General features: G+C 42.8%; 5 protein-coding genes and 1 pseudogene across 5 annotated transcripts; 3 read left to right on the top strand and 3 right to left on the bottom strand.

Annotated features, from left to right (window-relative positions):
- The first annotated feature begins 5,842 nt into the window (after positions 1 to 5,842).
- On the top strand, positions 5,843 to 7,084 carry LOC6043792 (proteasome subunit alpha type-4). The gene is made up of 3 exons (XM_001861358.2): positions 5,843 to 6,004; positions 6,127 to 6,754; positions 6,815 to 7,084. Exons 1-3 carry the CDS (start codon positions 6,002 to 6,004, stop codon positions 6,967 to 6,969), a joined length of 786 nt encoding a protein of 261 aa, XP_001861393.1. The 5' UTR covers positions 5,843 to 6,001; the 3' UTR covers positions 6,970 to 7,084.
- A 10-nt stretch (positions 7,085 to 7,094) lies between these two features.
- LOC6043791 (COMM domain-containing protein 3) lies at positions 7,095 to 7,862 on the bottom strand. Its single transcript, XM_001861357.2, has 2 exons — positions 7,620 to 7,862; positions 7,095 to 7,554 (listed from the first exon to the last, which is right to left on the bottom strand). Exons 1-2 carry the CDS (start codon positions 7,750 to 7,752, stop codon positions 7,130 to 7,132), a joined length of 558 nt encoding a protein of 185 aa, XP_001861392.2. The 5' UTR covers positions 7,753 to 7,862; the 3' UTR covers positions 7,095 to 7,129.
- A 4,329-nt stretch (positions 7,863 to 12,191) lies between these two features.
- On the bottom strand, positions 12,192 to 13,375 carry LOC6043790 (protein immune deficiency). Its single transcript, XM_038265542.1, has 2 exons — positions 12,649 to 13,375; positions 12,192 to 12,589 (listed from the first exon to the last, which is right to left on the bottom strand). Exons 1-2 carry the CDS (start codon positions 13,267 to 13,269, stop codon positions 12,431 to 12,433), a joined length of 780 nt encoding a protein of 259 aa, XP_038121470.1. The 5' UTR covers positions 13,270 to 13,375; the 3' UTR covers positions 12,192 to 12,430.
- A 691-nt stretch (positions 13,376 to 14,066) lies between these two features.
- Positions 14,067 to 22,784, top strand: LOC6043789 (GPI ethanolamine phosphate transferase 2). Its single transcript, XM_038262005.1, has 5 exons — positions 14,067 to 14,787; positions 14,843 to 15,568; positions 15,630 to 16,432; positions 21,928 to 22,246; positions 22,302 to 22,784. The coding sequence occupies exons 1-5, from the start codon at positions 14,236 to 14,238 to the stop codon at positions 22,698 to 22,700; spliced, it is 2,799 nt and encodes a 932-aa protein (XP_038117933.1). The 5' UTR covers positions 14,067 to 14,235; the 3' UTR covers positions 22,701 to 22,784.
- LOC6043784 (origin recognition complex subunit 1) lies at positions 22,747 to 25,753 on the bottom strand. The gene is made up of 3 exons (XM_001861353.2): positions 25,511 to 25,753; positions 23,128 to 25,453; positions 22,747 to 23,066 (listed from the first exon to the last, which is right to left on the bottom strand). The coding sequence occupies exons 1-3, from the start codon at positions 25,621 to 25,623 to the stop codon at positions 22,824 to 22,826; spliced, it is 2,682 nt and encodes an 893-aa protein (XP_001861388.2). The 5' UTR covers positions 25,624 to 25,753; the 3' UTR covers positions 22,747 to 22,823.
- A 531-nt stretch (positions 25,754 to 26,284) lies between these two features.
- On the top strand, positions 26,285 to 27,622 carry LOC6045097 (annotated as a pseudogene).
- Positions 27,623 to 27,929: the final 307 nt, after the last annotated feature.

The following is a 27,929-nucleotide window of genomic DNA, read 5'->3' as shown; positions in this document are numbered from 1 at the left end:
AGGTTCCCCCGGGGTCTGGGGGGACATTTACAGAACCATACTAGTTGTGGAAATATGGGTATCAAAATTCATGGTTTTTGATACTGAACATAATAATGGCCCTTTCGACAGTAGTGTCCACAACCTGGAGTGGCCGGTGATCTCTAAGCAGGTTCTCCCGAGACCAGGGGGAACTTTTACAGAACCATAAGAAGAAACGAAGTTGACTTTATAGCTGTCGGCCACCATTGCTAGTACCAACCACTAGTGTCTTCCTTTTATCTACAAGGACTTCGCCGCCCTGGGCTCCTAAGTGTATGAAAGTATGGCACGGAGCGACGGCGCCGAATACCCATATTTACACAAAGAATTTTTAGAGCGCCCGCCGCGGGATTCGAACCAGCGACCTCAGGATTGTGAGTCCAGTGCGAAGTCCGATTGATCCACACGGGTGGGACATAGTAGTGGCCACAACATGGAGTGGCCGGTGCCCTCAAAGAAGGTTCCCCCGGGGCCTGGGAGGACATTTACAGAACCATACGAGTTGTGGCAATATGGGTATCAAAATTCATGGTTTTTGATGCTGAACATGAAAATTGACATTTCGACCGTAGTGGCCACAACCTGGAGTGGCCGGTGCCCTCATGGAAGGTTCACCTTGGGAGAACATATATGACAATTTTGCCGACAAATCTATGAAACAAAATAAAATAATCTTATTCCAGATTTCACTAGCAATCCAACAACACATTCAAATTGTTTGGTCCTATGTCTTTCGGTTATGTCTCTGACATACCATCTTGAACTTTTTTAAATTGTTTGTCTAAAAAATACAAATTTTTCTCCCTAAAACGCCCTGCTACCCAGATACGAGATTTTCTTACAGAATTGGTTCTGTAAGAATCCTGCTAGAATGATTTTAGCAGCACTGTCAGAATTCTGTAAGAATTTTGCAAGAATTTTCTAATAGAAAAATACTGCTCACTGATTGGTTGGCGTTAACCGGTTCAAATCATGTTTGAACAAGATTAATTTTCACTCGTTTTTTTAATGTTGACCACGTTTTTTCGCGAGAAAAAACCTCCGCGCTGCAAATCCAGGTTTTTAAGCAAAGATGGCGTTACGAATGGTGCACGTCCGAAATGTCAAAATCGCGCAGTGGTACCAACATTAGAAAAGCAGTGTGGCTGTCATGTCATGGCACACTATTTTTGTAATGTTGGTACCACTGCATGATTTTGACATTTCGGGCGTGCACTATTTGTAACGCCATCTTCGCTTAAAAATCTGGATTGCCAGGCCGTCGGAAATCGAAACTTAGCTGGCAGATTAAAACACTATCGTTAGGTAAGCCATCACTCCCACTATTCCGGCATAAGTTGCGAATATATTTTTTAGGCATAATAAAACTCAACCTCTTCCTCAATTTTTCCGCTCTTTACAGGCATGGCTCTGCAGTTATGGCGACATCCAGACCTCGGATCTGGAGTCCGGATTATCTCTTCGGCTTCTTGGCTGCGACATCGTCTTGTAATAGTCCCAACCCGGGCAATGAAAAGCAGAGGAGTGTTGTCGAAGAATCAACAGCCGCCTCCTACACCGATAGTGATGTGACTTATTAGACCAGAAAACGAGTTAGGTTGTGATGAACATAGAAATAAATTTTGTTCGAAATTAAATTTTATTTTGCTTCAATTCATCCAACAATAAAATTCCAACAAAATTCTAGCAGGATTCTAGCAGAAAATTTTGCCGTCTAATTCTAACAAAATTCTTACAGAATTCTAGCAGGACAGCCTGTCAGAATAGTTCTAGCAGCATTCTAGCAGGGTTCTAACAAAACCGGTTGCTTTCACCGGATTCTGCTAGAACCGGTTATTGCATTTGAGCTAGAATTCTCTGAGAATTCTTGCAAAGATCTGGCAAAATTATGGCAGCGTTCTAGTAAGAATAATTTTGATCTGCTACAATTCTGTAAGAATCCTGCGAGAACGCCGTGACTGGGAATAACCGGTTCTAGCAGGAGGCGGCGAAATCAACCGGTTCTGTTAGAATCCTGCTAGAACCTTGCTAGAACTATTCTGACAGGCATCCTGCTAGAATTCTGTAAGAATTTTACTAGAATGAAATGGCAAGGATTTCTGTGAGAACCCTGCTAGAATTTTGCTAGAATGTGATGACTAAGATTTCTTCAATTATTTTCTGATATTTTTACATAAAAAACAGTTACTGCAAAAAACATTTATTTATCAACACCATTTTTTCACCATTATCACTAACACTAACACTAACACTTTTTGAAGCTGGAACTCTGCGGACGCGGACTGCTTGGGCAATAAGTGTCAACGTAGATTCCGCTTCCATTATTGGCGTTCCGTTAACTGCGACCCACGAAGCCATCGGCAACAGTTCCCGGGATGTACTACACCTCGTACTACACCCTGGTGCCCTGGCAGGATCCTTTTTGTATTTCTTTCCGGATTAACCTCGTTCTTTTTTCCTGTTGAACATAAGTTTAATTATATTAGTTATTCCATATTTTTCTTTAATTTACTCACCAAAACGTGGCTGTGCTTAAAAAGCGTCATCCTCGGTCAACAAACGAAAATAAAAGAACAATTTGACAAGATGGCGGTTATCACATTCGCCACGAAGCGGTTAAACGGAAATGACGTCAGTTTCGACAGATTTTTCTCTGTCAGAATATTCTAATAAAATTCTAACAGCAATCTAGCATGCCTGCTAGAATCATTCTAGCAGGATTCTGGCAGAACCAACTCTGCTAGAAATTTCCGTGACTGGGTTGCATTTGAGCTAGAATTCTTTGAGAATTCTTCCAAAGTTCTGGCAGAATGATGGCACAGTTCTAGTAAGAATATTTTCGCTCTGCTAGAATTCTGTAAGAATCCTGTGAGAACGCCGTGACTGGGAAAATGTGCCGTTGCCGGGTCGGGAAAGCAAGAATTGAAAAATATATATAAAAAAAAAGAAAGATCGTTGCCCGGTTGTTTTTGTGCGACAATTTGTATTTATTTCATGGGATACATATAATAAAAAGTTCTTTTTCAATAAAATTGATTATTAATATAAATAAAAAACCCGATTTAATCCCACCTGGGGTGAGATAGAGCCTTTCTTACTAAAGAATATAACAATGATAGAACTTCTTTCAATTCATAACATCGACTTTGTTTATTTATAACGTCAGCACAAAAGAATATGACGAAAGCAAAGTATTATAAATGATATGTTTTCCAAAAGAAATAAAAAAACGCAATTTTCACCAAAAGAATATGTTTAACCGTACATATAAAGAATGTGACATTTTCAGAAAACGTTATTTGAGTTGTCTCCTACAAAACCCTTCAAACAGGATCAAGTTTCATTGAAAAGACTGAGAAATTGCAAAGTCCATAAAAAATCAATTTTGACCTAATTTCACCCCTACTGCTGGTTTATTTTTTGATGATTTGGCAATAAATAGCCACTCCAGCCACAATAAATTTAATTATCGCAGCGATCAAAAAAATATTTACTTCTAACTCAGACCGGACCCTGATATACCATTACACCGGTCATTGTATGCTAGCGATGCATAAAACGAACAGCGACCCAGAAACGTAGCAACATCTAGAAAGAGGAAAGAATCATCAAAACGGAACAAGTTATAGAGCAATGCAATGTTTCTCTTGAGCCCTGCTGAGGGCGCCAAATTGCACCCTGTTCAATCAACTTATGAAATCTCGAAAAAATGGAATCTACTTTTAAGCGATTTTAGGAGCAAACGGGAAACAAATTGATTGTAGCAGGATGAATATCCTATGTCATGTTGAACGAAACATCGGTAGACAAGCTACTACAAACGAGTATAAGTCGAGCAAAACATATATGCGCCAGCATTCTCGCGCCAGTATTCGAAGCTCAACTTGACAACTTGTCGACTTCGCGACGAAGCGTCAAAAATCGATGCAGTGTGATTTTTTGGCGATTTTTCCGATTAAAATTCATGCTGAATCGACATATTTACGAAGATGGAAATGACGTCCTGGCTTAAAGTAAACCCTATACCTTTCTTTAGTAAGAAAGGCAAAAAGTAAATCGTTCTAAAAATTGATCCGGATTGCCGATAGATGTCAAATTTGTTTCAGATACTCACTCATGGTCTGTACTATGAATGTAGAAAGAAATTTCGAATAAAATTAGAAACGAAAAATGTTGGCAAAGGTCACCAGGTGGGCTTTTACCTTTTTTTAGGGATTTTTTTGTTTATGGTAGGTTAATCAAACGGCTCTAACTCGAGAACCAAATTATGAATCGGGATGAAAATTTGGGAGGTTGTAGAGCTCGAAAAATGCATTTTTTGAGATAAATAAAAGAAATGAAAATGACAAATTTTGACCATATTTCCATTTGAAAACTGTGTATTTTCTGGAAAAGTCTGGCCACATCCGAAAACAGATGGATATTTCGAAATGTGCGCGGCAACTCGCCCAGGTTCAGCACACTAGCTTTCATCTGCACTTAGAAGAATCGAAATCGGATTTATGGGAGCTGAGAACGGCGCGACACAAAATTTTGCAAAATTTTACCACATACGAACATCACTCGACCTCCACGAAATTTATTTTCTCAAAATTCGAGGGTTTGAGATAGGCGAGTTCTGTCAAGGTGAATCGATAGAGCGTCAAAAATCGATGCAGTGTGATTTTTTGGCGATTTTTCCGATTAAAATTCATGCTGAATCGACATATTTACGAAGATGGAAATAACGTCCTGGCTTAAAGTAAACCCTATACCTTTCTTTAGTAAGAAAGGCAAAAAGTGAGATAATCAGAAAACGGTATGCAATATTCAGTACACATGAATATCGCTGGAAAACCATTCAATTTACACTACAAAATCATTTGAAATGCATGTGCACTCCATTCCAATGTCATGTGAGCTTTCACTCAAGATTAACGTGTTTTGCATTTGGATTTGCAGGGTCGCTCGATGGATTCTTTCAAGTGATTTAAACGTGACATTCACATGCTAAAGGTGTATTCACATTATACCGCATCCGCAGCCGCAGCCGCATCCGCACAAAATTTGACAGTACGGACGCACAGTGCGGACGCGATTTCTCCAATGCATTTCATATGCAGCCATTCACACTGTTCCGCATCCGTATCCGCAGTACGGATCCGTATACTGCCCATAATTGAAAATTCGGCTATTATGCCAAATCAAGTATTCCGAAAAAACGCGTTTTAGTGTTTGTCACAAAATCTCCGTCAAGGCAATTTCCCATAAGAGTGGCATATTAGCCGTTTGGTTTTTCGCATCGGCAGCCAAGTCTAAACACTATTTCAGTAAAATTCAAGTTCCAGAAGATGCGTTGGAACATCCTCTACCACCTGGTGCTAATATCTCGTTTTTGCCAAAAGTGGATATTAGCCGTTTTTTCAATGGTGGGCAGTATACGGATGCGGAACAGTGTGAATGACTGCATATGAAATGCATTGGAGAAATCGCGTCCGCACTGTGCGTCCGTACTGTCAAATTTTGTGCGGATGCGGCTGCGGCTGCGGATGCGGTATAGTGTGAATACACCTTAAGTCGTATAGGGCAGATTCATGTGTGAAACATGTGATATTGCTATGTTGGTTTTTTCAGTGTGTATCATTTATTTTTACCGTATCGAGAAATTAAAAGTGAGAGTGTGTGCGTGCAACATGGAGTTAAACTTTTTGAAAAGCCTTGGTAAGCTTCACAGCAACTGCACAGAAAGTTTAACTCCATGTTGCGATTTGACAGCTCGATACGGTTTATTTTACCTATTTTACCGAATTTTGACAGCGACGCAAAACAAATTAAACTGGCAACCCTAATGACAGAGTGACATTTCAAAAGTTTGTACTTTTTGCAAGTGAGATCTGTTTATACTCGGTTCTTGCTTGGTAATTTACAGTAAAAACATATAAAAATTACTGAAGAATACTTGAATTTTGTAGTTCTGTGATACAGCAACCAACTAGCAACAATGGTGAGTGTTTGGTTTCGCAACTTTTGCTTCAGTTTCCTGTTTTCCGGCACTCTTGCCGCAAAACAAGAAATGTGAGGTTAGGAGCCGCCGTATTTGTGCTTCATCACCTAAAACCTTTTCAGGCCCGTCGTTATGATTCCCGCACCACGATCTTCTCGCCGGAAGGCCGCCTGTACCAGGTCGAGTACGCGATGGAGGCCATCTCGCACGCCGGCACGTCGCTCGGCATCCTGGCCAAGGACGGTATCCTGCTGGCGGCCGAACGGCGCAACACCAACAAGCTGCTGGACTCGGTCATCTTTTCCGAGAAGATTTACAAGCTGAACGATGACATGGTCTGCTCGGTGGCCGGAATCACGTCGGATGCGAACGTGCTGACGAACCTGCTGCGAGTGATTGCCCAGCGCTACCAGCTGAACTACGGCGAGGCCATGCCCTGTGAGCAGCTGGTTTCGCACCTGTGTGACGTCAAGCAGGCCTACACGCAGTACGGTGGCAAGCGCCCGTTCGGAGTGTCCATCCTGTACATGGGCTGGGACAAACACTACGGCTACCAGCTGTACCAGTCCGACCCGAGTGGAAACTATGGCGGCTGGAAGGCGACTTGCATTGGGAACAACTCAGCGGCCGCCGTCTCTTCCCTGAAGCAAGAGCTGGGAGATACCGAAATCACACTTGGCCAGGCCCAGGATCTCGCCGTTAAGGTGCTGTCCAAGACTCTGGATATGACCAAGCTGACGTCGGAGAAAAGTTCGTATAATTCTGGCTTAAAATCTTGATTAAACAACTAACAAACTTCCCTTTCCGCAGTCGAAATGGCCGTGCTCACCCGTGAGAACAACAAGACGGTCATCAAGATTCTGTCCAGCACGGAAGTTGACGCCCTGATCGCCAAGTACGAAAAGGCCGAAGCGGAAGCGGAAGCCGCCAAGAAGGAAAAGCTCGCCCAAAAGTCGGACAAGTGAGCGCGCACGCAGAGTGTTAAGGTGTTAACGTAAGTTTATTTTTTTCATTTCGGATTTGGTACGCAACCGGTTCCCGGAACGGTGCAAAATACATTCGTAAAATACTTAAATGAAACAAACGAGTGTCATCTTCTAGAAAGTATGAGAAATTCGTCATTATTCATTTCGCCAGCTTATCACAATTCAGCTCGATATCTTTCAACTTGTTGATCAGCAACTGCAGTTCCTCCGGCGTGCACGTGAATCGCACCGCCGGTTCCTTCTCGTTTGTTTTGGGGTTGAACGTCTCCAGCTCAATCCGGAATGTTAAATTGCCAGCGGAAACCGAGTAGCAGGACGAGGATAGGTCCGACCGTAGCGTCCAGTTGGCGTCCGTTACGTGGGGCAAAGCGATGCCAAATTTGGCATTTTTCTGGGCGCAATCAGCCCGATAGGTCACGTATCGGGACGTAACGGCTTCGACGATTTCCGGACTTGCGATGTGAACTTCCAACAGGCGCCGCAATTGCTGCTCGTCGTAGTCGAACTTGCAGGCAAGAATAAGGACTGTCGCAAGCGAGTACTGTTCGCTGCCGGAAAAGGGTTCTAGTTGAAAATAATAATAATTTGTTTAAGCGAAAATAAATTAAGCCGGTTATCAAAACATGTACCTTTCGAGGGATCTTCGATTATGTTGAACGATTTGTTGATTATTTTCATGCTACTGCTGAGGTCTTTCATCAGTTTTAACCCATTTTGCACTTGTTCTGATAGTTCGATTTCTGTGAATAATTTGCTCGCCATTGTTCGGCCGAAGCAATAATTTATGTTAAATAAATCTTTAAATTTATTATAAAAATTCGTTTGTTTTGGCTACAACTTTGATATCCGTAAAGGCCTTTTCGAAGTTGGCTTGTGTTGTGACAGATCTGAGAACAGGGTGTCGTCTTACTTTATTTTTTTGCAAAATAAAACCTTTGAAATATTTTACTAGAAAAAAGCGCCTCATAAAATACATCAATTTGTTTAATTAAAATTATAAACTTTCATAAAAAATATTTCATCGAGGTCACAGAGGTAAATTAGGTCCGAAACATCTCCACTAGGAAGGCACGCCGTTAATATCAAAGTGGCTTTAAAAAACCCCAAAAAGCAAATGTGAAAATGTTGTTCATTGGACCTTGAAAAAGTTAAAAATGGACATTTTGTCTGTCGCAGTTTGTGTCGAAGATTGCCACACGGCTACACATGTCTTCACGTAGCGTTGCAGCTCGGAAGGCACAGTATTGATGCAGTGTGTGTCATCCGGCGAACAAGTCGCTCTTCTTGTAAAATTGAACGGTTTCATCGGCTCTCAGCATTCCTGCACGGAAGGCCTCTTTTGTGTTTGAGCGCGGTACGAGAGTGGTCAGGGTTTGTTCCGGAATCGGTGTCCGGATAAGCGCACAACACACAATAAAAGAAATAGTTACGAACTAAAATAACGTGTATTTACTACGATAGGCGAAATGGTAATGAAGCTTATGAACAAGAGCAATGACAGATTGCGAGCATAAATTTATGCCCTGTCACGCATCACAGGGTGATAGTCTGGCCAGCACTCGTGAGCCAGCGGCGTGCGAGGGGCGAGACACCTCGCACAATTCTTCTGTCCACAACAGCCTCGTAAACCAAAAACCCTAAGACGTAAGATCCATTGGTAAACAAACCCCTTATTGTATCGGTACTCGACGTACCCACGAAAAACCAATTTCAAAAATGCTTCAGATTGGACTGGACTCACAATTCAGAGGTTGCCGGTTCGAACCCCGCCGCGGGCGCTCTAAAATTCTTTGTGTAAATATGGGTATTCGGCGCCGTCGCTCCGTGCCATACTTTCATACACTTACGAGCCCAGGGCGGCGAAGTCCTTGTCGATAAAAGGAAGACACTAGTAGTTGGTACTAGCAATAGTGGCCGACAGCTATAAAGTCAACTTCGTTTTTTTTTGTAACTATCTAAACTTTGTTTTTCCCTGGGCCTTGTAAAGTCAAGGGGCATGATTTGATCCTAGTGCATTAGTTAAAATTTGGGTATATATTCTTTTTTATAAGCACTATGGACACCACTTCATGCTACGAGAACTCGCTTTGCCGCAGCCCCAGGGCTTAAGCGTCGACCGATAAGCTGTCTTCGTGAACTAGGTAGTTCTCCGATAGTGAAAATATCACAATTGCACAAGACACCGCTGCTTCTGTGACTTTTTCACTATCACAATGTGGGTTTTAGGTTGGGACTTTAGGATAGTATAATTGTGTTGTTGCTTAGCATTAGCATTTAAAATAAATCAGTATTCTTTCAAAATCTGTTTAAAGTTAAAGTTAGTTGCAATTGTTAAGCTAGAGTAATGCTGTCAATAAACTTTGATTGATGTAGACTACTAGGCATATTTTATGTCAAAATTTTCATAGAGTCTCGATCAATCAATAATGTAATGATATCGGACAAAATTCGTTGATCTGTTGAACTAACGGTTTTCGGATTAGGTTTGTTTCGACCATTGTTGCGAATCGAGGAACTACGGATTTTTTGACGTAATTGGTCATTTATTTTTCAAATCAGTTACTGTTCATAAATTTGTATTGTTTTTGATAGAAGTAGTAATACAACAGTCAAAGGAATGTTTAGCTATGAACATTAAGTTTAGAAGATTTTAGATTAAAGTTTTGATTTTCAATTGAAGTTAGTTAGCAAATGAATATTTGGACTTATATGAATAATGGAACATTTTGGACTTATGAATAACACACAACTGTGCATTTATTCTAGAGTCAGATCCATACAGCGTCAGTGTTTATTTGGTCGAAGTGTACTAATTCATTCTAAACTATCTAAACTATCCAACTATCTAAACTTTGTTTTTACATTTGATTGAAACTTATTTACTCAAGAGCTATTCATCACTGTTACTCTGTTTCTAGGGGAAAAGATCTGACTGAGTGGGACACAGAAGGTATTGTTTCTATTCGCTACATGTTGTGTCATCTGTTGTGGAGTGGATGTACCAAAAAGTTGAAACGTCGCAGAAAATTGGGGGCCGGGGGATGGCGATTTTCCATGTATGTATATTAGGGTGTTTCATCCAAACAAAAAAGCTCTCAAAATCAGGCAAACCGAGGTTCCCCTAGTAGAGGATACCCATAGGGACTCTCATGCCAAATATCAGCCAATTTGGTTGAGAATTGGCCTGTCCCCAGCGGTTCAAAGTTTACATGTAAATTACCATGGGAAATTTTGAATTTTCGTTCATTCGCTCCTACAGGTCTGGGGACAACATGGATTCACTCGGAATAAAGACAGGTGTGTAGGGGATGGTCCCAATGAACAAATTCCAGAAGGAATTAGGGTTGTCCATTCTGTCCCCAAGGTGCGCATTGGATCGACGTCCGGTGTCTCCAGAATCAACGATTCACCCTTCAAATGTACGCATTGTCCTTAGTATGCTATGACGGCTAGCTGAAAATTACGACGCCCCATGTCAGACGGTGAACACGTGGCAGAGCATTCACTCAAGTTTTGGCTCAGAAACATACTTTAAAGTAATAAAATTATAATTTGTGATGTTTCTGTAACAATTTGAACTATTCCAAATAACGTAACATGATGATTTTGTGATAATAATGCAATCGATGCTTCCCCACGTGTTCACCGTCTGACATGGGGCGTCGTAATTTTCAGCTAGCCGTCATAGCATACTAAGGACAATGCGTACATTTGAAGGGTGAATCGTTGATTCTGGAGACACCGGATGTAATGATGATGAGTAATGATTATTAACCTTATTTATTTTTAATTTCATACTGGATTTATTCAATTTTTAATTTTGTAAATCAAATATTACAAACTTTTCCCTAAGATATAGACATTAGAATGTGTAACAAAAACTATTATTGGGGCTTGTTCTGGTGGGCGCCAAATATGAGCTTGATTGGACGTAACAGAAGCTGGCCTTCACTTTCGAATTTTGGAATGGAATTTAATCGGTAGAAATATTCCAAATTCAAAAATTCAGTAAGTCAAAAATTCGAAAAAAATGTTTTCATAGTTTTTATAATAACAGAAGAAATAAAAAAAATATTATTTTTTTCGAAATTTCTAAAATCGTAATTTTAATAATCTGAAATTTCGAAATTCAAAATTTTAGCAATCTGAAATTCTAAATACCAAAAATTTGGGTAATCGAAAATTTGAAAATTTAAAAAAATCAAAATTAAAAAGTCAAAATTTAAAAACTTAAATATCAAATTCAAAACAATATAGAAAAAAAATCTCAAATCTTAAATGATTTTAGTATCCTAAATCTAAAATCTATCTAAAATTCTAAATTCTTAAATTGTTAAATTCTAAAATTCTAAAATTCTGAAATTCTAAAATTCTAAAATTCTAAAACTCTAAAATTCTAAAATTAGAAAATTAGCAAATACTAACATTCGTAAATTCTTAAATGTTTTTATTTTTAAATTCTTAGTTCTTAAATTCTTGAATTCCACAATTTTTGAAGTCCTATTTTATGTATGAGATTTTGAAATTATGAGAAGACATTATTTTAAATATCAGAAATCAGAATTTCTTTCGTAGTGAAATTTTAGCGAGGATTTTGGATTACAAACTGTATAAAAATCCTGAGATTTTGAATATTTAAACTTTCAAAATTTTAAATTTTATAACATTATAATTTTAGATTTTGATTTAATTTTCAGGTAAATTTTTGAAGTTAAATTTTTAGGTTTTTAAATATTGTATTTTCTATTTTGAAGATTTTTTTTCATGACCCTTGCCTTGACCGTCTCTTAAGGATTTTTTTTAATGGATTTATTGCTTTCATTCTTTTAGAGCCTTTAACCATAAAACGAGTTTTTTTTATCAGATACTTTCTCAATTCGTTTTTCTTCATTAAAAAATAAAATTTGTTAAATGTTGGTCGCGATATTTTTTTAAATGGCGTGGATTTTGCGCGGTTTCGGATTTTAGGTCGGCGCGGATTTGGCGCGGATTTTTTTTCGACTCTCCCGTAACAACCCTGAAATTGTACAAATTTTCTCAGATTATCGAAAGTGTTTTTCATGCAGTGGTGATTTTTCTACATTTTTTTAATCCAATTGCAAATTTGTAAAAAAAGTGTACAATGTTGAAAGATATTATAAAGTGTGTAATGAAATCAAATAGTTATAACATGGTTATGTCACAAAGATCTAAGTAAATTATGAAGGCAGCTGTAAAGCCTTGCTTTTTATTTTAACAATTATGCTTAAACATATTACAAAATATAGGTATAATTTGGAATGTCAAAAGTAGTACGAATAACAGCCAGAATATTGTATATGTAGTTAAGGCACTTCACGGAACGATTCATTTTCTCCCCTTGCATCTCGGATGGTTTAACACGTACACTAAGAATAACTAATTTGGGTTTTCCCACTTAGCTTGGGAAAGGCACACCACACTAGTTGGAGTTGGCAGCATTTCGCCGCCGTTCCTTCCACAGCACCTTCATCCGGTAGACCGTCTCCTTGTGTTTGTTCTCCCAGAGCAGCTCCACCATCCGGCCAAGTGTCGGATTGTCGTCGTTCCGGGACCAGTCGAGTACAAATTGGTAAATTTGCTGAAATGACATGACCCAGTTTGAGATAAGGAACTAGACACGACCGCCGTTCAACCTACCTCAGCGAGCGTTTTGTGATCGCACTCGAAGGCTTCAATCTGCCCCTCGGAATAGTCCAGCGTTCGCGCGAAGGCCTTCCACTCGTAGCCCAGGTGCCTGGAGATGGCGTCCATCATTCCGATATCCAGCTCGTCCTCGCACTTCATCATCTCGCGGATTGTGTCGGACAGCTTAAGGTTGGCCCACTTTACCTGTCCGTTGCTGTTGGTTGGTTTGTTGTTGCCATTTTCGGTGGCCAAATTGAACGTGAAACTGTTTCCGATTTGAAAGTTTTTAGCATTCTTTATGTGCACGACATGAACTCCTCCCGCGCTGATGGTTGTTTGCGGTCCGCTGAGTGTATTGTTCTGCACGTTGTTCACGATGTTTTGGGTGAGCGCCGGGTTGACCAGCTGAAGCTGCAGTGGTTCATCTTCTGACGTCGTCGCTGCCGGAACCAACGCGGAAGTTCCGGGAACCTCTGCGGTCGCCTCGGGAACTGGGACATTTGCCGTCGTTGTTTCGTTCTTGTTTTCAGCGTCCTCGGCGTCGGTTCTTCGCGGAATTACGGCGGCATCGGTTTCCAGCTTTGAATTAGTCCTCGGGAATAACCCAGATAGCAGGTTCTTGAACTTGGCCATATTTTAAGATGTTACAAGACACTGGGACTGCTTTGCTTCGTCTTTGTCAAAGCGAAATACTCATACTGTTGTGTCTGGGTAAATCACGCAAATCTCTGCAGTTTGGAAGTATTCAGGTGTCACTTGAAAAGGCCTTAAACAGGGCTGGGAGGGCTCGCGGTGACTCAAAGGGTGATTGTAGAAAACAAAGTCGGAGTATTGTGATCTGCTGTAGCTTGGAACACAACTTAGAGTTCTGATTGAACATATCATCTCTAAAACCGACTTCAAAATCTATGCGTTTCGTTGGTTACTGTTAACTGACGTTGTTTACACTATCTTGGTAATTGAATAAACGAAGGCGTTTGGATGTTTCTAGCCGGAAACTTTTTCTAGCGATTTGTTCAACCTTGTCTCTCTTTGTTACAAATTAAGCACAGAGAAATTGATCTTGATGGTTTTTCCAAATCAATTTCTGATTTTGGCTTGATCATTACAAGCTTCTTTTGTAATTCTTGAAGGTTCGTTTTTGCGCACCATTCAATAGAATTTGTAATGGTATCTTTTAATTCTTCTAATCTATACAAATCTTCAAACATTTAACTTCTAATGTTTTGTCTTCTTACAATTTTTGCGTTGAGGTTGTCTTTGGCAAGTAACTAAGTTCTTCGCTCAGCATGCTGGGACCTCTGACCTAAAACAATACAATTTGTGTGCCTTTACATCTGCCTGTCATTCCAGTTCCAATTCCAGCCTACTAGCGCAAATACAAATGTGACACCCGAGTCGACACCATTTCTTCATGCGCATGAGACATTTTCTTCTCTCGATCAAAGTCACCCGAGGTAGAAAATGTACAAGGTACATCGGCACAGTTTGTTTGACAACATTGGACTGGCGAAGGGTAAACATACCTAGAATCTTTGCGATATTTTAAAAGAAGTTTATTTTAACCAGTGAATAATCATGCCAGAATCATCGTAAAATATGATAGTGCAAGTGCGGCATGTCTCCATCTACTTGTTTTCGGTTTTCATCTGTGCGATAAGTTTGTTCTGCTATGGGTTCTTCCCGCTGTCGTTTTCACCGTCCACCAAGTCCGCCCCGTCGGATTTGCCCGGCTCGATGGACAGTCTCAGACTGGATCCGGACGGGTACAAACCGCGCAATTCGCGCGCCGTCCTGATGGTGATCGACGCGCTGCGAACCGACTTTGTCGCCCAGCGGGACAACATGCGCTTCCTGAACGAGCTGCTGGCGAACGGAAGTGCCTGCCAGTACCAGCTGCAGGTGCACCCGCCGACGGTCACGATGCCCCGCATCAAGGCCATCACGTCGGGCGCGATTCCGAGCTTTCTGGACGTCATCCTGAACCTGGGCAGCCCGGAGATGAAGCTGGACACGTTCCTGTACCAAATGCATCTGAAGCAGCGTGGTTTGGTGTTCTACGGGGACAATACGTGGACCAGAATGTTTCCGGGGTTGTTTGCGCGCCAGGGCGAGAACGTAGACTCGCTGTACGTGAACGATTTCTATGAGGTGCGTGTTGTGGATGGGACTGATAACATGTAATTAACTGGTCGTTGATTTTCAGGGGGATAAAAATATCACGAAAAAGATGCGACTCGAGTTTGGGAACTACGACTGGAAGATGATGATTCTTCACTTTTTGGGGTTGGACCATATTGGGCACGTGGAAGGACCGTTCAGCGATAAGATTCCGGGCAAGTTGCAGGAGATGGACAACGTGATTAAAGAGATTTACGGAGCGATGATCAAGTGGAACGAAAAGTATTACACCAAGCCGCTGCTGGTGATAACCGGGGATCACGGGATGCGTGACTCCGGTGGCCACGGTGGGTCGACCTACCCGGAAACGCACGTGCCGCTGCTGGTGGTTGGCAATAGCTGTAGGAAAAGTGACGAACTGTTTCTGCAAATTGACTTGGCGCCGACGTTCGCCACCCTGATGGGCGTCGTAATTCCACATTCCTCGATTGGATCGCTGATCGATCCGATGTTTAACGATGTACCCTCGGTGGACCGCGTTTACGCCGCACATTACAACACCCGAAGACTGATTGAGAAGGCACAGGAGTTTTACAAGGACAATCTTAAGGAGCAAGATTTCTACGTTCAGTACAAAGAGGCGAAACTGCTTCATGCGATGTTTTTGGAACATCGCGACGATCTTGTGATATTGGACAAAGTTTTAAGCAAATATGCGGCGATCAGCAAGCACTTGTCGAGGTTACTGATTAAAAATTACATTCGTTACGATATGCTTAGTATAGTGATTGGAATTGCATTGAGTGTTTTGGTGAGTTCGTCTTTTCTACTAGTAGCTTGGTAACTTCAAGGAGATTTTTCTTCTTTTTCAGACAACAATTTTAGCTGTATTACTCATGATCATCCCGCACACATCAGAGCAAGTCGAAATCAAACCAAAACTATTCATTTGGATGACCATCGCTGGGATCGCATTCCTAGCAAAGATCTTCCTTAAAAAGTACTCAATTACCGAATCGAGCCTACTCCAAAGCACGTACATCAATCACATTCTGCTCGTATCACTTTCGAGCTTAACCACAATCCACTACAGTTTACTAACCGGCTTACTCCCGCTCCTCAACCGCACCAACTGGCTCAAGCAACCCCGCGGACTGCCAAGCTATCTACTCCTCTTCGGATCCTGCTTCCACACACTCTCCCTCGCGGCCAGCTCCTTCATCGAGGAGGAACACCAAACCTTGTACTACTTCACCAACACTCTCTTCCTTCTGCTAACCCTCACGGAAATCCGCATCATGAACGCCACGATCGCCCAGGTTGACCAGGTCGCCAAATCGTCCAACGAGGTTCTGCTCGAGCACTGCCGCCGCGAACGGGACGAGTTCTGCATCAGTGCGGGTCTGTTCTTCGTCGGCCACATCGTTCTGCGCCGATTCAACCAAACCGGCGACAAGTGGCAACACCTGCCGGACATTGGCGACTGGCTCGGCCGGGACGGGAACCGGGTTTGGTTGAGCGTGGTGCTGGCCGTTGGACTGTGCTACCTGTTGGTTGCTATCGCGAGGTTCTCCGGCTTTCTGACGATCGTGCTGAGCGCGACTTCGTGTCTGCTGGTTTACTACTACCGGCTCATGACGGGGGTCGTGGGTTTGTTTGGAGTTGCTCCTTCCAAGTAAGTCTTCAAGTTATTCGTGGTGATTGTTGCACTCGATCCTCATTTCTCGACTCACGGTCGAGATTTCGCGATCGTAATTTGTCAATCATTCGATCTTAATTTCTCGACAAATTTGTCAGCACGATCACGGCATTCAAGCAGAAATGTTCCACCATTCTAGCAGGATTCTGGAAGAACCAGCGCTGCTAGAATATTTCGTGACTGGGTTATTTTCAAAAAGTCATAAGTTCAAATATTGAAATATTCAAAAAAATAAAAATTCTTTAAAAAAAATCAAGGTTTCAAAATTTTATATGTTCTGAACTGTGAATATGCTCGGCCATCGGCAGTGCCGCTGAAGCCGCGTTAGGTAGTACGGCCCGAGTTGGAAAGCAGCACTGGTTCGAAAAGAAAGCAGCTTACGCGGTAAAGCTGAGGGCCGCAACGCATAAGAACGTGGCGCAATACAAACAAGCGCTGAAACAGCAGAGAACGGGTGTACCCCATTTGGCATAATGGACATTTGGCATAACGGGTTTTCAATATGGACGTTTGGCATAATTGGTCCAAGACATCAGGGACGTTTGGCATAATGGACATTTGGCATAATGGACGTTTGGCATAATTCGTTCAAAAACCATCAAGGACGTTTGGCATAATGGACGTTTGGCATAATGGACATGATTATTACTAGCTTGTTTTTTTGTTAATTATTTGTCATTTTCACGAATGAAAATGTATATTTTTACCTTTTTTATATTACTTTAAGAGATTAACATTTTTTTCTATAAAAAATTAGGTATCTCTATATTTTTTCCCAATAGTAAATTCTTTCCATTTTGAATAATTCACAATAAATCTTTTCAATGAAATTTTGATATTTTTATTAAATAATTAACATATCTCTTGTAAGCTTAAGATTTTTCCCCTTTCAATATAATTAGGAGTAATTTTTTAAATGAAATTTTCCCTTCTTTTATATGAAATTCATGATGAGAAAAACCTCTTCAAATCTTCGACAATTGAGCTTTTATAATGCAATTTTCCCTTCTTTTGATCAAAATTTTACTTGAAGAAGGAAATTTCTAAATAAATTCACATTTTTCCCTTCTTTTTAGAATATAATCTAAAGAAACCCTAGAACTGGGCAGCACTCATCCGACACGAGACTAGCGGAAAGATTCACTGACACAGAGAACACAGTTCTACATGACCGAGAGAATTATGCCCTCGAGTCCATTTTCAAGAAAAAGTTCATCCTTCAAAACAAAAAGTGTTCTCTACGGGAACTGAACCAGAGACTAATAATAGACTAACTCAATGACTAAACTGCCTTGGCCACAGCAGCTTGGTGACACAAGATTAGTCAGATTTCGATGTATGACTCTTGTTGCAGATTTACTGTTTCAATTAATTAATTAAATTAATTGTTTTACAGGTATGAGTTGGTACCATTATTCTATCGAGTTTAGCATTGAGCTCTCTATAAATTTTGATGGAATTATACTCTCGATCCTGTATTTTGGGTGAATGGATGTCGATGTTGCTTTTCTTTAAATATTTTGCAATTAAGTTTTTAATTCAATTTTCCCATCATTTTTATATTTAACTTGAAGAAGGAAACTCTCTTATAGATGTTGTCTTTAAACATTTATATAATTTCTGCACATTTTTCTCTGTTGGTTTAATTTTTGCAATAAAGTTGTTTATGGAATTTTCCCTTCTTTTATTTATTCAATACTAATCTTAAAGAAGGGACAACTGCCTAAAAAATGCTGATTAAATGTTATTTTTAAGAGAGGTAGGTGAAAAACATAAAAATATTGCGATAGTCAAACATTTAAAGAGTGTCCAAATGTGAATCTTTAAATTTACTTTTCCTTCCATAAGTTGAATTTTATATAAATAAATATAAATTTTATAAAAAAAATTCATAATCGAAGTTTATTGTCAAATATTCGAAAAGTATTGTTTTTAGAGATTTTCCCTTCTAAAAGTTGAATTTAACCCTCTCACGCCCATGGTTACTCCAGAGCACCAAAACTTTGAACTCAAATATCTCGGAACTGACACAACTTTTCATGATGCTTTAAGTTGCAGGTGTTCGTGTAGAATGTATACTAACATCTCCCCAAATTTCATAAAATTTGGTTAAGCACAAGCAAAGTTACAGTGTGAAATGTAAACAAAAATGGGCCAATTTTAGGGAAATAAATAAGACCTGTTTTCGAAAGCACGTAAAAAATACCAAACACAAAATTTTATGAAACAAAAAATGTTTTGCTATCATTTGAACCTTGGACAAGAACCCCTGTGAATAACATTGTGAGTTTGGACAGGTTTTAAGTGTTTTTCAACCTTTTTCATTTGGTGCACCAGAGCACCACCTAGGCATATGAGCAACTAAATATTCAGGAGCACTTTTTTCTAAATTACAGAAAAAGCTTATTTTTATCAAAGCAAAAGTTTATAAACGTTTTGACTATTCATAAACAAGACAAAACATTGTTATTAGACCGATAATTTTATTATTTTCCTCATTTTTCATGAAAATGGTTGTTTGTGGGTTTTGAATGAGCCAATCAAAGACACCTGAAAATGCAGAGATTTTAGAATTTGTAGTTAATACTTCAGAAATATGGTCTTACAGCAAAGCATAAGTAGTTTTTAACACATTTCGAAGCGTTTTCAAACAAATGAACGAATAGATTTGAAGAAAACGAGATTTTGTGGTTTAAAAAAAAGTTGCTCATCTTCCTGATGGTGCTCTGGTGCACCACTTCAAATTCTACTTTTTTGCCCCAATTCGATGTTTGTGGGTCAAAGTAAAGTATTTCCTGTATTATTGTACCAAAATTAAGCCATTTACTATTTTTACGATAAGCAAACAGCTCTGGGCGTTAGAGGGTTAAAATAAAAGAAGGGAAAATTTCAAAACTCATTTGTCAAATATTTAAAGAAAGAAAACATGTACATCCCTTATTAAGGATGAATATTAAAGAAGAAAAAATTGCATAAAAACAATGATTGCAAAATTTTGAAAAAAAACAAACTGCACATTTTTTGAGAGATTTTACCTTATTTGAGCTTTAAAATAAAAGAAGAGCAAATTGCTTTAAAAAATTTAAATGCATTTCGTTAAATAAGAGCAAAATGTACATACATTCTTTAGGTTGAATTTGAAAAAGGAGGGGAAAGGGTAAACAGTATAAATTTTTTATTGCTAAATTTCAAAGACTGGCAAAACTTACATCACTTTGTTAGGTTGAATTTAAAATAAAAGAAAGAATAATTGAATACAAAAAAATAGCTGCAAAATATTTCAAATGAAGACAAATCTCAATATTATATATTTATGAAAAAAAAATGCATTTTATATTTATGAAAAATTGCATTTTAAAGATTTATTAAGAAAAAAAGGAAAAAAAAATTACATCTATTGGGAGAAAATGACAAAGATACTAGATTTCTTGAAAACAAAAATCATTTTTAAAGTAAAGTTATCTGCTTAGAAAAAAGAAAAAAAAACCTATAAATTATTATTCTTTACAAAAAATAAATACTTATTGAACAAAAAAAAAGCTAGCAAAAATTATGCCAAACGTCCATTATGCCAAACGTCCTTGATGGGTTTTGAACGAATTATGCCAAACGTCCATTATGCCAAATGTCCATTATGCCAAACGTCCCTGATGTCTTGGACCAATTATGCCAAACGTCCATTATGCCAAACGTCCATCTTGAAAACCCGTTATGCCAAATGTCCATTATGCCAAATGGGGTACACCCGCAGAGAACGGTCAACAAGCTCAAGAAGCGCCAGCTGGAAGATCGCGATCGCGCCGAAATGGAGCAGCTGTTCCGGCAGAACGAGACGCGAAAGTTCTACGAGAAGGTTGACCGGTCCCGCAAAGGCTATGCGCCGCAAGCCAACACTTGTCGGGACTCAAATTGTTGTTTGTTTATTTCTCAACAGGCACTTATTGCCCAAATGAACTTAAAACTAAGACTAAAACTAGAACATTCGTCTTAACACTGATAAAAACTTGGACTTTAACACATCGCGAGACAAACTGACGTCAAAAACATAGGACACTTTATTGAAGGCTCGCTTCAGTCCGACGATGGCTCCGTTGGCCAACACTTGTCGGGACGCCGAGGGAAATCTCCTTATGGACAAAGTCGAGGTGTTGGACAGGTGGCAATCACCTCAACGGCGATGTAGCGCATGGAGACGGCTTTCAAGCCCAATTTGGACCGTCAACAGTTCCAACCTGATCTGGAGACGGTGAAGAAGGAGATCAGGCAGCTGAAGAACAACAGGGCCGCCGGTAAAGATCGGTTACCCGGTGAGCTCTTCAAATATGGAGGAGAGCAGATGACGTGGGCGATCCACTTGAAGATTTCTAAGATCTGGGGGGAGGAGAAACTACCAGAAGAATGGATGGATGATGTCGTGTGTCCCATCTACAAAAAGGGCGATAAGCTGGACTACGGCAACTACCGCGGCATCACGCTTATCAACGCGGCCTATAAAATCCTCTCTCAGATCCTCTGCCGTCTGCTGACACCGTACGCATGGAGGTTCGGGGTTTACTGGCGCTCGGGCCACCACGGATCATTTTTTTTTCGCTCCGGCAGATTCTCGAGAAATGCCGTCAGTACAACGTGTCCACACATCACATCTCCATCGATTTCAATCAGCGTCTCCTGGACAAACTGACTTGACTGATCAAGGCTACCTTGGATCGTGTGATGTGTCACGTGCGAGTGGGAGCTAGGTACCCCTTCCAATCGCATCATGGATTACGACCAGGAGACGGCTTATCCAATGCGCTGTTTAACATCGGACTTGCTTATGCGGACGACATTGATATTAGAGCGAGTGATCTGAGACGATGAAAAGGGTTTACACCGCCTTGAAGACGCAAGCAGGACGAATTGGATTGGCCATGAATACGACGAAAACAAAGTACATGAGAGGGATGGGCTCAAAGGACGTTGACCCCCAAAGGCTTACCCCTTTAGCCGTGGATGTGCTGGAGGAGGTGAGCGAATTCGTGTACTTGGGATCGCTGGTAACGGCCAACAACGACACAAGCTTACTGATACAGCACGGGCACCGCGTATGGTGTTCTAAGCTGATTGGAATGGTATGGTATGTACTACAAATACCGGCGCATAGAACAAAATGGTTTCACTCTTCTCTCCCCAAACTACGGAAAGTTGTAGCTGGTGTAGGGACACTCCGCATAGACGCCCTTGCTCCCATCATGTTACTAAGGGTATGGAGCGACAAGAAATGTTAATTAATGTAATTCTTAAATTGTGAAATAAAAAAAATCCTTGTGTTTTTTGATTTACTGGTAATTTTTAAAATTTCTGAAATTGCTTACACAAATTTTGATCGAAATTTCTTAACGGTTGATTATCGCGAAATTACGATCGAGTGCAATAATCACCACGATCTCCTTTTCAATTCCAAAGTAACCCAATTGTTTGCCGCCCCTCAGAACTAACAGCTGCCTCACCATCTTCTGGATCAACCTCCTCGAGATCTTCTTCATCGCGTTTCTACCAAAGCTGTACCGAGCGGTGCTGGCCAAACCAGCGCCCAAGTCTAGTCAACTGCTGGCCAGCGTAATCTGCATCGTAGCTCTGCTCTCAGCCCTGCTGCACAAACCTCACAACGTGATCCTGCTGGCAGCGCTCTTCTCGTCGAGTCGCTACCTGGTGGCCCGAATCGATCACATCGCCGAGAGCAAGGCGGAAAATGTGCTGCTCAAGTGCGTGGCGCACGTCTGGTTGGGGAAGCTGTTCTACTTCTACCAGGTACCATACTTGATCTACAGTTCAATTCGAGTTTTAACGATCTTTCTCCTTCTAGGGCAACTCGAACAGCCTCGCCACGATCGATCTGAACGCGGGCTACGTCGGCCTGGCCAGCTTCGACTTTACCCGTGTCGGACTCTTCCTCACCCTCAACACGTTCAACGGGCAGATTCTGAGCTTCCTGCTGCTCGTTTACCACAACATGCGGGGTTGCGTGAGCGATTCCGTGGACAAGACAAGCCACGTCGAGCAAAGTAAAACGCTAGTCAGCCAAACGATGCTCAAGGTGCTGAGTTTGGTCGTGATCGGACCGTTGACGTTCTACGTGATCGTGGTGGCGCTGATGAGGAATCACATTTTCGTGTGGACCGTCTTTTCACCCAAGATCATCTACGATTGCTTCTACATGGGACTGACCGGAGTACAAATCGCGATCGTTTACTTTACATTTTAACTGTGGGGGGAGTTCGGAACACTAATCAACGCTGCTGCCAAAACCGTAAGAGTATAAAATAGTCAATTTATTTAAACGTAAAAAGGGAGTTTGTGTTTTTTCTTAATCAGTCCTCTCATAAGCCTAAATCAAGTTACTTGCCTGCAACGCGTAGTGCACGTCGTCCGAGCTGATGTTGAGCAAGATCTTCTGGTAGATGTCGTTGCGGGAGTTTTCACAGATCAACAGCCGAGATGCGCCCAGCCGGCTACAGATGGCAATGGCGCGGCCCGGATTCGGCACCGTAACACCGGCGAATGCCGCAAGTGCCTCAAATTGCGAGTACACACCCAGGAAGCTGCACTCTTCGATGCCGGTTCGGGCGACCTGTACGGGGGATGAAGTTTAAGTTATTCAACAGTCAATTAGGTTCAATTAAGTAGCTTACCTCGGCGGTCACGGCCTGCAGAAACAGTTGCTCCATCCGCGAGCAGCACTTGATGGTTTGGACCTTGGCGCTGGCAATCATCTCCCCAAGCGCCTTCTGGACGTGCCCCATGGAAACGCTTACAAACTTATCCACCTTGCGGGACTGTTCCTCTGCGAGTTCGGTCGCGCGGCGACAAATGTCCAGCGCACGCCGAGCGTCTCCGGAAACCGCAGCCACCTTCCGCGCCACCAGCTGAACCGCTTCGGCGTCAAACGCGGACGTTCCGGTGAGTCGAGCCATCACAATCTCCTGCAACTGGCGGAAGTTGTACGGTTGGAAGGTAAGCCGGGTGAGTCCCAGTCGGGACGAGATCTTGCCCATGAGCAGCCGCTCCGGCAGGTCCATCGTGTTGGCGATCGTAATGACCACGAGCTGGGCGCTCGGGACCGTTGGCCAGTTGAGCAGATTGTACACCACGTCCTGGCGGCGATTGCACAGAATGTCCAGCTCGTCCACCAGCAGCACGGTCGTAACGCGCCGAGGAGCCTTCGTGGTGAAGCGTTTGTCCAGCAGGTTGTACGCCTGCTCCCAGGCCAGCGTCTTGCCCGTCAACTGTCGGTAGATGTGGACGTACGCCTGGCGTGGTTCCGTCAGCCGCATCCCATTAATTTCCACAAACTCAAAGGTCGGGATTTCTTCCTCCTGCGCCAGCACTTGCAACGAGCGAATGACCGCCGTCGTGGTGGCCGTTTTACCCGTGCCCGGAACTCCGCTCACGTACATGCACCCGCCGCAGCTGTCGATGATCTTGCCCTCGAGGAAGTTGTAGATTTCGCTGTACTCTTTCTCGCGGCACGGCAAGCTCTTCGGCACGGCCGAAACATGCAGTCGCTCGCGTGCCACGGCCAGCTGGTCGTCCGGCGAGATCTGAACCGGGGCGTCCCGGGCCTGCACATTTGGCTTGATCGCGCCCGACCGGATCAGCTTCAGCTTGGTGGCACTTTTGGGCGTTGATTTGTACTCTTCGACGATGGTCGACGTCGACTTGCGCGGACGACCTCTGGCAGATTTTGGCGTTTTCGGTTCTTCGACGGTCGCCTTCTTCGGCGTTTCGTGCATGACCTTGGATGTGCGTCTTCCTTCGGCGAATTCTTCCACAATGTTGGACAGCTGGATGTTGCGCTTGGGAGTTCCGACCGCCTCCACGTTCTTGGTGCTCGGCGTTTTCAGGATGCTCTTGCGACGCGGTCTCGACGTCGGAGTCATCGGCGGTTCCTCCTCCACCATGATTGATTTCCTTGCTTTCGGCGGTGATGTCTGAATGTCAAGCGGAACAATCTCCTCAGCTGTCGAGCGCTTCCGGGCGGATCTTCTCGTCGGAGTATCCGCGGCGGGCTTCTGAACCTCCGACAAACGTAACTTGATCTTCATCTGCGGAGTATTCCTCGCCTCGTCCTTCACGATCGAGTAGTTTAGATGTTCCGTATCCGACGATGTGGGTGATTCGCAATGCAGACTAGCGTTCAAATTTCTCCGGAAAGCACCCGACTTTCTCCGTGTACTGTTAATCCGTGCCATCTTCGAGGGCGAAACATTCTCTTCGTCACTCAGCTCCACCTCGCTAATACCCTCCGTAACGTTGTCCAGTTTCTTCTGGTAAGACCCCCCTTCAACCACCTTCACCACCCAGTTGTCCTCGCTCTGAATCTTCTGGACCACCCGAGCTTCATCGTCGTCCAAATGTGCCATGTCCACAAACTCAATCGACTTGGCCCGGGTCAGTCTCAGCTTGGGCGTCTTCTCGACATCCTTTGTAGCACTTTTCGCCGCTGAACGGTTCGTTTTATCTGCCATTGACTTGCGCTTCCGCGGCGGAGTCGTTTCACCCTCCCCGGAACTCTTCAGCGCCTGAATAAACATCTTCTTGGAACCGGGCGCGTGGGTCAGTCTATACCGAGCGATGAACAGGGGAAACTTGGTGGAAATTTTAGCCGCAACTTCGGACGCAATCGCCTTCGGATCAACGATTTCCACCTTGCACAACCGAAAGATCGACTCAATCGAAATGTCCGGATTGTACCGGTAATCCTCCACGATCTCCTTATCAAAGTCAAACGTGTAATTCTCATCGGCCACAATCTTCTTGGGAAGCGCCCCCGGACGGGAGTACCACTGGACAATCGCTCGATGCGAATCGATATCCGGATCCTCAAACATCAGATCGTACATATGCTCAATCCGAGCCACATCGCACCCGGACACGGAATCCGGTTCGGCGCTGTCCGTGTTCGATACCAGCACATAGCTTCCAACCTCCAGGGTCAAGGCACCAAAGTGACACTTTCTGGAAGCAATTAATTTTAATGACCAGTCCCATTAGAATGCAATTAACGCAAATTACCTGTAGAAAATGGCCGTTTTAGTCCGGAACGTCCGCTCGATGTTCGGCTGGTACTGTTCCCCAACCCAGCTGATGGCACTTTTGCTGTCGTTATTGTTAATCTTCTTTTTCATTTTGCTTATCAAACTAACAACTTAATATCAAAAAATGCAATAAAAATTATAAATTTAACGATTTCGTCCTGCATAAATCGCCAACAATCCAACTTGAATGCCGAGGATGGAATAAACTGCGAGAAACGAACACAGCACACCGCAGTTTTGTTTTGGGGGGAGGTGTCACTTTTGCGCGCCAAATGAGTTCGATCATTTTACCGAACAGCCCAGTCGAATAAATTCACGGTTTGACGCGAGTGCATGCCAGTTCAAAGTCCGCTTGGAAAGGGCTGCCATATTTTCAAGGGGGTTGACACTCGATCATTCTGGAATCATTCCAGTTTTATTCCAGAATAATTGGAATGATTAGAATGTTTTGCTCTATAATATGAGTTTTTTCAGATTAGCGTGTAAACGTCAAAACATCAAAACAAAACAAAATATTTTCATCCGATGTTTTTATACACGTGCGGCATCCGATGTTTTTTGCGGCAAACGAAAGCCCCTGCGGAGGTATCCCAACGTGCACGAGGCACCCGGAAGTGGACTTCGTAGAATTTGCCGGTGGAAGAGAACGTTCAAAAAAACGAGCCAGTGACGTACTGGGTGGAGGAGTTATAACCAGCGAACCAGCCACTATAGCGGCCACCTGCATTACGACTATCATCTCCACCAAGAGATGGCCGTGGCGGAAAATTGTCTCGTGGTGAACCGATCCGGCGAGAACTCCCTTCGATACGCGGTGGCCATACTCCGGGACTTCAAAACAGTGACCGGAAGCTCCCCTGACCAACGGTGAAAATGACCAAGGTCGGGATTCTCCTTCGGGGGATTGCCGGGTGTACAAATCCGGTGGCTGTTTGTTCCTGCAGACGCGAGGTTTAAGAATTTCAAAAAGATCGATCAGGTTCCCGTGGGACACATTTCGCGTTCGGTGACCGTGGTGTGTCACGGTGATCGCCCCGAAGGTCACGTCGTTATCCGCGGAATCTTTTTGCCGATTCAGAGAAGTAGCTTCAAGGTCATGGTTTCGGAAATGCTGCGAGACTTTCCCGAAGGGCTCCGGATCGTCTGTCGGAACAACTCCGAGGAAGGTGAAACAAGCAACAAACTGATTTCGGACGTGCTGGTCAAATTGGCCAAGCTAACTTTTACACGTGAATTGCCTGAGATTTACGGCAATTTGGACATGAAGGCACTGCTATTGTTGCTGGTTGGTGGAGTCGATCGCAGCCCGAACGAAATTAAAATTCGTGGCAACAACAACATCCCTGATGTAAGATCTCGGTGTGGCCAAGTCGCAGATCTTGGGCTACATCTATCGGATGGTGGTTCGTACTCAGTATATAATGAGCCTTGGTTCTTCTGGAGTTGGTTTGACTGCCGCGGTCACGGCAAATACCGATTGAATTGCCATACACTAGGTCATGGTGTGTCGATTCTTGCCGTTGCCAATCCGGCGTACGGCCGTTAAAACTCACGTCGCACAATCGAGCAGAACATCGCACTGTGCAAGCGCGAAATGCTGGTCATCTTCACGCCGGAACTGTTCGAGAATATTTTCAACGCGTACGTCGAACTGCGCCGCGAGGCACGCAGTCTCGACCGCCCTTGCCTGGCTCCATCTGGCCGACGAGGTCGACAAGGACGTCGTGCAGGAGGCGCTCCGTCTGTTGGAAATGTCCAAGGACTCGCTGAACCAAACCGAGCAGAACAGTACTCAGTAAGTTACCTTAAAATTGATTCAATTCACAACCTTACTAACAAATCTTCCTTAATTCACAGCGTCCAGAACAAGGCGGAAAAGATCTTCGCGCTGGTGCGAGAGTTGACCAGGGTGAGCACGACGGCACGTCGGTCAAGCTCGGACGTGATGGAGCGCTACATGACCAAGGGCTACAAGCCGGACCAGGTGGACGCCTGCATCGAGGAGTACGAGGAGCTGATCGTGTGGCAAGTCAACCAGAAGCGGACGAGAAAAAACAGTTATATAATCGAGATTTGCTTAAACAAATAAAGTAAATTTTCCCCATGAATCATGAAGAGCATCGGGCCGCATTTACAAAGCGGATTCAGTGGCAATTTATTTCTTAATGTTTACAGGTTCCATAGCTCGTCTCCCCTAAGGTGTCGTCAGTCGTGTTAAGGTCCAGCTTGTGATGATACACTGCCTGCCCTTTACTAAGCAATCGAATCCAGAAGGGAAACGATCACCAGTGTGTTTGTCTGAGCCGGTATTCGAACCCCGATCTACCGCTTACGAGGCGGAAGCGTTACCAACAGCCCTGTTTGAAAAATGTCGCACGTCGTACGAGTTGTCGCAC

This window comes from Culex quinquefasciatus, chromosome 3, assembly GCF_015732765.1.
Source record: "Culex quinquefasciatus strain JHB chromosome 3, VPISU_Cqui_1.0_pri_paternal, whole genome shotgun sequence".
Taxonomy (NCBI): Eukaryota; Metazoa; Arthropoda; class Insecta; order Diptera; family Culicidae; genus Culex; species Culex quinquefasciatus.
The sequence above is the reverse complement of the archived record's forward strand: the minus strand, read 5'-3'. Positions and strand labels throughout refer to the sequence as shown.

What these genes read in the sequence shown, in the direction of transcription:
- LOC6043789 (XM_038262005.1), top strand. Translation starts at nt 14,236, where the DNA reads ATGATAGTGCAAGTGCGGCATGTCTCCATCTACTTGTTTTCGGTTTTC. An exon ending in ACGTGAACGATTTCTATGAG is followed by an intron (nt 14,788 to 14,842) that starts GTGCGTGTTGTG and finishes GTTGATTTTCAG; the next exon opens with GGGGATAAAAATATCACGAA. An exon ending in AGCTGTTCTACTTCTACCAG is followed by an intron (nt 22,247 to 22,301) that starts GTACCATACTTG and finishes TTCTCCTTCTAG; the next exon opens with GGCAACTCGAACAGCCTCGC.
- LOC6043791 (XM_001861357.2), bottom strand. Translation starts at nt 7,752, where the DNA reads ATGGCGAGCAAATTATTCACAGAAATCGAACTATCAGAACAAGTGCAA. An exon ending in AATCGAAGATCCCTCGAAAG is followed by an intron (nt 7,555 to 7,619) that starts GTACATGTTTTG and finishes ATTTTCAACTAG; the next exon opens with AACCCTTTTCCGGCAGCGAA.
- LOC6043792 (XM_001861358.2), top strand. An exon ending in CAAGCTGACGTCGGAGAAAA is followed by an intron (nt 6,755 to 6,814) that starts GTTCGTATAATT and finishes CCCTTTCCGCAG; the next exon opens with TCGAAATGGCCGTGCTCACC.
- LOC6043784 (XM_001861353.2), bottom strand. Translation starts at nt 25,623, where the DNA reads ATGAAAAAGAAGATTAACAATAACGACAGCAAAAGTGCCATCAGCTGG. An exon ending in AAAACGGCCATTTTCTACAG is followed by an intron (nt 25,454 to 25,510) that starts GTAATTTGCGTT and finishes AATTGCTTCCAG; the next exon opens with AAAGTGTCACTTTGGTGCCT. An exon ending in TGCAGGCCGTGACCGCCGAG is followed by an intron (nt 23,067 to 23,127) that starts GTAAGCTACTTA and finishes TCCCCCGTACAG; the next exon opens with GTCGCCCGAACCGGCATCGA.
- LOC6043790 (XM_038265542.1), bottom strand. Translation starts at nt 13,269, where the DNA reads ATGGCCAAGTTCAAGAACCTGCTATCTGGGTTATTCCCGAGGACTAAT. An exon ending in ATCACAAAACGCTCGCTGAG is followed by an intron (nt 12,590 to 12,648) that starts GTAGGTTGAACG and finishes ATGTCATTTCAG; the next exon opens with CAAATTTACCAATTTGTACT.